This window comes from Leguminivora glycinivorella, chromosome 16 (genome assembly GCF_023078275.1).
Source record: "Leguminivora glycinivorella isolate SPB_JAAS2020 chromosome 16, LegGlyc_1.1, whole genome shotgun sequence".
Classification (NCBI taxonomy): Eukaryota; Metazoa; Arthropoda; class Insecta; order Lepidoptera; family Tortricidae; genus Leguminivora; species Leguminivora glycinivorella.
Genome location: NC_062986.1, coordinates 16,914,775 through 16,923,314, shown reverse-complemented (window position 1 = coordinate 16,923,314; position 8,540 = coordinate 16,914,775). Strand labels below are relative to the sequence as shown.

At 36.1% G+C, this 8,540-nt stretch overlaps 1 protein-coding gene across 1 annotated transcript; it reads right to left on the bottom strand.

The window, feature by feature from the left end:
* Positions 1 to 6,638: 6,638 nt before the first annotated feature.
* LOC125234788 (protein roadkill-like) lies at positions 6,639 to 8,304 on the bottom strand. Its single transcript, XM_048141183.1, has 2 exons — positions 8,238 to 8,304; positions 6,639 to 7,664 (listed from the first exon to the last, which is right to left on the bottom strand). The coding sequence occupies exons 1-2, from the start codon at positions 8,264 to 8,266 to the stop codon at positions 6,773 to 6,775; spliced, it is 921 nt and encodes a 306-aa protein (XP_047997140.1). The 5' UTR covers positions 8,267 to 8,304; the 3' UTR covers positions 6,639 to 6,772.
* Between the last annotated feature and the right edge of the window lie 236 nt (positions 8,305 to 8,540).

Here is an 8,540-nt window from a genome sequence, read left to right as displayed (position 1 = left end):
GATCAAAGAGTGGTCCCGCCACTTGTTGCTTACACTAACTCCTTTTCATTAAACTTTCGTCGTCGGGTGTGTCGCGACGTTTCGCGAGTTACCTGGCAACACTACCAACTGAACGAAACAACCTCCATTCAAACCGGTAAAAACCTGTTTGTCACTTTATGGCGTGTTGAATTTAATTATGTAAATTAATATTCGAATCAGTGCTCATCAAGGGGAGCCGAGTCACCAAAGAAAGCTAAGTGGTGTTTTATATCTCTATGATAAAGAGGAGTTATTCTCCCAAAACGTTCTCGTACATTTAACCTAAAACTAACTTTTCATGATTGAATATTATTGCTATGCATTATTACAAAGTTTACGATGATGGTGTTTCTGTTGTTGATAATATGTTGAATTGGAGTTTATTCCATGTTTATTCATATTAAGAACATTTGTAGACGTAACAATTGTTGCACCACAAGATGGAGTCTGCCTCAGCAGACTTATAAATTGCAATTGTGATTGTTATGAAATATAACTATTATGTCTGTTTAGACTAAGTTAAGAATTATGATTTTGCGTCTGGAGAGACGGCAATACGAAAAGAGCATGATTGCAACACAATGGCGTATGGAGGGCGTCAAAAGGCAATCATGGCTGTTATTAAGTCAGCGCGGCCCCAAATAGTTTGGGACCAGGCATCGGGTAACTCTGATGCTGGTACGACCGCAACCAGAGGCTGGGGGTGTGGTCCAGCCTTGGTAATTGTGCTATAATTATTTAATATGAGGAAAGTTATGAGTTTGGCTGGGGTTGGAGTCGCCCCCGGCCTTGGTAAGCGCCGGATGAGTTTGTTAGACCCGGCCGCTGACGCCTGAAGGCCATGGGTTCACGCATCCTCTGGGAGGACCCCCCAAGATGGTGAACACTGTAAGGGCAGTCAGGCATGTGTACAAGAATAGCGCTTTTCTGGGAGGTTGACGAACCTTCGTACACAGTTTGGGTCCATAAAAGTATTTGTCAAGCGCTGGCCATGTGGGGCGTTGTGACGCTATGTAAGTGTATAGCCTTAAGTCTGTAATGTATATATGAGTGGCATTAATAATGTGGTTACCAAAGAGAGTTTCTGTGGTATATGAAAGATAAAAGAGGCTTTAATAATGTGGTTACCAAAGAGAGTTTCTGTGGTATATGAAAGATAAAAGAGGCTTTAATAATGTGGTTACCAAAGAGAGTTTCTGTGGTATATGAAAGATAAAAGTGGCTTTGATAATGTGTGTACTACAGAAGTGTTCTGTGGTTTATGAAATATCTCTAATAATCTGTAATGTGTTGATCTATGTGTAATGTTAATGTGCTTGCCATAGTTGTGTTTATGAGTGGTGTTAAGATACTTGCAATGATGATGTTATACTCATCTGATCTGATGTTGTATCCGTGATATACCATCTGCATTTATTCTCTATATTTGAGAAGTGTACTTTGTGAGAGAATGGTTACAAAGCTTTCATATTGAGTTTGACTATCATATGTGGAATTTTGTATCCTGAATATGCTGAATTGAGTTGATATATCTCAATACATTAGTTGAGATAATAGCAACTATAATGAAAGACAAATGTTGTTAGAAATTGACTTTGTTTACTGATTTACTGCATTATTTGTGTAGTACTTTGGTATGAATATTGATGCACCATAATGGTGGCTGGAAAGTATCTTTGAGATACTTTACATATGTATTTAAGTACTACATTTATGTAGTTCAAAGGGAACTAACATGATGATGGTCATGATAATGATGATGATGATAAATAGTTGGAACTGTAATAACTTCAATAAGCATCTTGGAATTAATGATTTCAGTGAGATTTGAGAACCTATAATGGAAAGAATATAACATGAAATTAACCTTGTAATAATACTTGCATAGAACTAAATGTGTGATATTATATAGAGATAATTTAGTGACTTTGTAAGTCATAGTTACCCCTTTTTAATACAGATCTTGAGATGCCAGTCATGCTGACCAGTGTGGAGACTACGAGGACAGCGGTTAGAGAAAGGCTCTAACAGTCATTCCATACATGCAGTGTAGCCACTGCTAACCAAAGGTATGAATCATTCCTTTGCTTGACTGACGTTTGTACAGATTGAGTTATAATGATAGCAGTTATAGTGATAAACCTTTGGAGATGAATTCAGGCAATGTTTTAATTCTCTTTGTTCCAAACTTACTTATTCCCCAGAGTTTGGAACACCCGCTGATCTAAATCATATTTTCTTTTCATGTAACCTATATGACCGTACCATGTTGATGAATCAACTGTCAGATTTAAAAGTTCCATTTCCCACTTCTATTACATCATTACTTCTCATTTCCGATTCTTCCCCATATGTATTTAAATCATTATATTCATTTATTTCTAGCCATAATATCAAACTTTAACATAATATGTCACCTTTTCCTGATCCTCTCCCCAAAATTCTGTATTTTCCGTTTATTTAATAATCCTTTAAATCCGTTTCCCCGTTTTACTCGGCTGGCTGAATGCGCCAGGAGCGCGATGCCATTAAAAAAAAAAAAAAAAAAAATCATATTTTAATGAATTTGTCTGAGAGACCAAGTTTAAATTTAGATCAGTCAATGAAGCTAGGAACACACTACGCGGACGTCCGTCGTGAATCGACCGCGGACGGGAATCTGGACAATGGAAATACACATAACCGTGCAAACTATCGGTCGACGGACGCGGACGTGGCCTTGAGCGCACGGACGTCCGATCGAAATCTGGCTCTCTGGATGTTTTGTTCCGTGCACACTGATAGGTCGCGGTCGCGGTCGTTTTACGACGGACGTCCGCGTAGTGTGTTCCTAGCTTGAATGCTCAAAAGGGGGGTCTAGGTGGAATGGCCGAAAGCAGAAAGTTTCACTACGGAATGTTGTTAGGGGTAGTCAGGAGACATACATACTAAAAGTCCTCGGACTTTGGACGTGAGCTCGAAGAGGGGGGGATGAAAAAAGGTCCCATTTTTTGGTTTTTTGCTCATATTTCAAAAACTATGCGTCATACGAAATTTTGGTTTACCACACCTTGAAAGCTTATAAAATTGTCTATAACTTTGATCTAGAAACTTTTTTTCTATTCTCAACCATTATCTAGGTATGAGCACCTAAAAACTGTAAATTTTTTAAAAATCGTTTCCCCCCACTTTTTGCTTCATACATTGCTCCATATCTTGCAAAATATTTATCTTAGACAAAAGTTTTCTTAAAAAATCTTGTAGATCATTCAAATACCTTTCATAATATGTGTACATATGCTTCTGGGTCATGTACCGTTGAATAATTATACGACTTTAAAACGAAATGAAACAACAAAATGTATGTGATAAACGTGTAAAATATGTATTTCATGAACATGATTGTATTACGATGCTGTATAAATGCATTCACACAACAGGTAACAATACAATTAGCTGTATATAAAGGCCTTCTCACACCCACATCTAAACTAAAATTCACAATCCTGCGGACTAAATTGACAAATGACTGACAGATAAAATGTTACCAGGAACAGTGAAATAAAAATAGTGAAGGGTATATGTCGATAACAATATATCGACAAGTTGTAAAGTACAAATAACAGACTAGTTTAAATCAAAAATACGTATGTTACTTTTAAATAAAAGGTTAACATTTTGGTTTGTTCGGTTTTCGAGGTAGTGGATGGATAAAATGCGTTTTTACCCACTAGTTTTATAGCATAAAAAGGTATCCGAACCAGTAGGTAAAAAAAAAATGTTGTCCGACGATAACTAGTCTTTATTGTAAAATATTATTTATTCCCAGGCTCCGTTATTTCGTCATCATCATCAGTTACATTTATAATAAAACGATCCGAGACATTGTCCACTAAATGGTCGAGTTGTAACATTTTGTCCTCGGTTTTTATTATGTAATTTACACAATCTTTCCATCTTTCGGCTGTAACATAATAATTGTAATAATTCTTTCAATAAACTATCATATTTAATAAATATATAAATTTCATTTACAATATTGCTGGTTTGAAATTAACATTTTATATCTAATTAGGGGTCTACAGACCTTTTGATCTGTCGAAATCACAGAAAAAGTTGGTATATTGATTAAAATATCAAATTGCCAATTTGATTGTACCGTCTGGGTACATCTTAAATCTACGGTGTAATAATAATTTTAATATCGATAAGAACGACACTAGCCAAACTGTGGCAACATTTGTTCACACTTACTTGTCAATTTGGTCCGTAGGATTATGGATTTTAGTTTTTTTTTACCACTACTACAATCTGTGGTGCACCGGCAAAATATTGACTTCAGTATTTCTTCCGGAGCAGCTGGTACTTTGGTTTGCACAGGAATCAGTAAGTTGCTTTCGTTCCGTGCCCATCCCCATTCATCATCCTCCTTGCGTTATCCCGGCATTTGCCACGGCTCGTGGGAGCCTGGGGTTCACTTTTACAACTAATCCCAAGATTTGGCGTAGGCACTAGTTTTACGAAAGCGACTGCCATCTGACTTTCCAACCCGAAGGGTAACTAGAACTCATTGGAATTGTCCGGTTTCCTCACGATGTTTTCCTTTACCGAAAAGCGACTGGCAAATATCAAATGACATTTCGCACATAAGTTCAGAAAAAAGTCATTGGTATATTAGCGAGGGAGGTAAAAAAAGTGTGGAATACTAATACAACTAACTAACTTAGTTTCAGAGGTAAAAACTGCAAATAACAGCTTAAGTTACAATTATGTCCTAACTCTTAAAAGTTTTCTACTATTATTCTACTTTAAATCAAATTTTAACGTAAAAAAAGGTTTTTACTTGACGAATACTGGACCAAGTGCGCTAAAATACTCGTACTCTTAGATCTAGAAATCAAGTACTCTTAGATCATAAACTGTTATAAATTTGAAATTCTCATGAATGCAGAAATAACCTCATTGATTTCGTTAAAACAAATCCGAATTTTTATGTTATTACGTGAACAAATATGTTAGTTATGTTACTTTGTACCTTTGAACGGCTCTCCTCTGTAAAATCATGAGTTTACACTTGCCTCAGTATCCTTAGGAGGTATGGAGGTATATAACTTACACGTGTTTTAATTTACTCGCTGCATCTTTGGGCGGGATGATACTAATCGGTCTTCTTTGTTTGTTTGAAATGCTGTCGGTCTCACACCTTACTACTGTCAACACTGCAATTCTCTATTATAACCTTGTGTGTTACTGTGTTTGTTGTCCCAAATAAATCAACCAAATTGAAACTGTTTCTTCCATGTCATCTGGATCAGATGTGACAACTGTATCTTCGACAATATCCTCCCCGCCGTTATCATCAGTGTCTTCCTCTATCCTGGGGGTGTCGTTGACTTTCGATCCGGAGGTTGCGGGTTCGAACCCGGCTTGTACCAATGACTTTTTTCTGAACTTATGTGCGAAATGTCATTTGATATTTGACAGTCGCTTTTCGGTGAAGGAAAACATCGTGAGGAAACCGGACTAATTCCAATGAGTTCTAGTTACCCTTCGGGTTGCAAAGTCAGATGGCAGTCGCTTTCGTAAAACTAGTGCCTACGCCAAATTTTGGGATTAGTTGTCAAAGTGAACCCCAGGCTCCCACGAGCCGTGGCAAATGCCGGGATAACGCAAGGAGGATGATGAATGGGGATGGGCACGGAACGAAAGCAACTTACTGATTCCTTTGCAAACCAAAGTACCAGCTGCTCCGGAAGAAATACTGAAGTTAATATTTTGCCGGTGCACTACAGATTGTAGTAGTGGTAGATGTGGGTGTGAGAAGGCCTTTATGTACAGCTAATTGTATTGTTACCCGTTGTGTGAATGCATTTATACAGCATCGTAATACAATCAATCATGTTCATGAAATACATATTTTACACGTTTGTCACATACATTTGTTGTTTTATTTCGTTTTAAAGTCGTATAATTATTCAACGGTACATGACCCAGAAGCATATGTGCACATATTATATAAGGTATTTGAATGATCTACAAGATTTTTCGAGAAAACTTTTGTCTAAGATAAATATTTTTCAAGATATGGAGCAATGTATGAAGCAAAAAGTGGGCGGAAAACGATTTTTAAAAAATTAACAGTTTTTAAGAGCTCATACCTAGATAATAGTTGAGAATAGAAAAAAAGTTTCTAGATCAAAGTTATAGAGAATTTTATAAGCTTTCAAAGTGTAGTAAACCAAAATTTCGTATGACGCAAAGTTTTTGAAATATGAGCAAAAAACCAAAAAATGGGACCTTTTTTCATCCCCCCCTCTTCGAGCTCACGTCCAAAGTCCGAGGACTTTTAGTATGTATGTCTCCTGACTACCCCTAACAACATCCCGTAGTGAAACTTTCTGCTTTCGGCCATTCCATCTAGGATCGTTCATTGACCAAGCTAATTTAATTTTTTGAAATACGGGAATAAATATGACTAATCGTAGTTGACTGTAGGTAATACCGTAGTTGTAGTGTTACAACTACACCTTTTCAACCAATATGAATTAGAAATATAAAACAAGCAAAAACAAAATTAATTTATCTTATAACAAAGATATAGTATAGGTATGTTTACTTAGCATTAAAAGAGTTAGTTATATAAAATATAAACAATTTAATCAGTACTGTAATGTATACATAAATATAACTTATTTTAAGAAGATATGCTATTGCCTTAATCACATCACTTCATCAGATTGATATTTTATTCTTGGTCGAACAGTACCTACATTCATTCTTCTTTTTTTGGCTCTTTACAATTTTTCTCATTTTTTCCTTCCAGATCCTCACACTTCTGGGGTTTCATCATTCTTTTATAAGCAACTTCAATTACATCCCTTGGCTGTGCTTTTACAGTTCTGAGAATGGCAAATGTCAACTCTGGCAAATTGTTAACATATGAAAATTCCAAAAGATCATAAAGGTTTTCTGAAGTGATTGAATGAGCTATCTTAAGAGTGCATTCCGCTTTTAGGTCATCAATAAAATAGTATGTAGCAATGAGCAGGAGTGGGCGCAGATCATCCTCGGGCAGAGAGCCTAAATACATGTACTGCTTAAGGCTTTGCAAGGTCTTGAGGGTGACTCCTTTTATTTCAATGCATCCAGCAGATGTCTCTTTCCATTCCCCAGAGAGCATTCTCCTGAATACATCGCTGTGTGCAGCGAGGATTGCTTTATGCACTGAAACACTTCCTTCAGCTGTACTCAATTGGAAATCAGTAAAATCATCATCTAAATATATAAGATCTAATACTGGCTTGCATTTTTTGACTTTGATGTTAATTTCTATATTAAATGTTATAAACTCATTCTCATCATCATCATCTATTAGGAATAGCTGTACATCCTTAGACCATGTATTATCACAATTTAGTGTGAAATTGAATCTTGGATTCTCACAGTGTAATGTCATTTCAATGTTTACCATCATAGCCATTTCATGTTTCATGACAGACAAACAAAGGTATTTGCAGTATGCATTTATTTTTTTTGTAGAGAACTTCAACTGTGCCAACCCATGGGCATCAAATACTTGTTCACGGATAAAAAAATCTAAATTGTTTTTATCAATATGGAACTGGAAGTCATAAGCTGTTCCACCCAGATGCTCTGTTTTGAGCCTGCAATTAAAACACAAAAAAGAAAAGGATTAATAAGTTAATAACGATGAACTAACAAATATACGTATACTATTTTATATTTACTATTACTAGGAGCATTTTGGGACTCAGAAGAAGCGACAGAGTACGAAATATCGACATAAGAGAGAAGACCAAACTGACAGATATCCTACAGAGAATAGACCAACTAAAATGGAAATGGACAGGTCATATGATGCGCTCGAAAGAAGGAAAATGGAGTAAAGAGATCACTAACTGGTACCCCAGAGGATACAGCCGTAAGAAAGGCCCACAGCTCTGTAGATGGGAAGATGAAATAAAACTAACAGCGGGACCATTCTGGAGAAGAGCAACCATGAACAGGACACACTGGAGGGATTTAGAGGAGGCCTTTGCCAGGAGGCAAACTGAGCTACGAGACTTAATTTAAAAACTAAAAAACAGATATAAAATCAAAAACCAAAATACGAAACTTAACTTTAATGCCAACAATGATAATTATCAAACTTAATTTAAAACTCAGTAAGAAAGGCTATTTTAATTTTAATTAATACGTACGTATACTATACTTACAATTTTATACTATGCGGATCTGGAGCCATTTCGCGACTTCTGACTTCTGGTACAATTTACTTTTTACGGACCAATTAATTACCTACTTAAAACTAAATAATAATACTCGACTCGTTATGAGAGAATCTAACGAACTAAGAACTAAATTCAAAATTGACATAAGTCACATAAAAGTAAAATGTTACCATAGCAAATAAAAACATAGTTATGAATTGGCTATAATTGTTATATTTATTATCTTTTTGCGCGGTACCTTGTTTTGTTTTTGTACTGATGGTAATGATGAAACGGCCTCCTTATTTC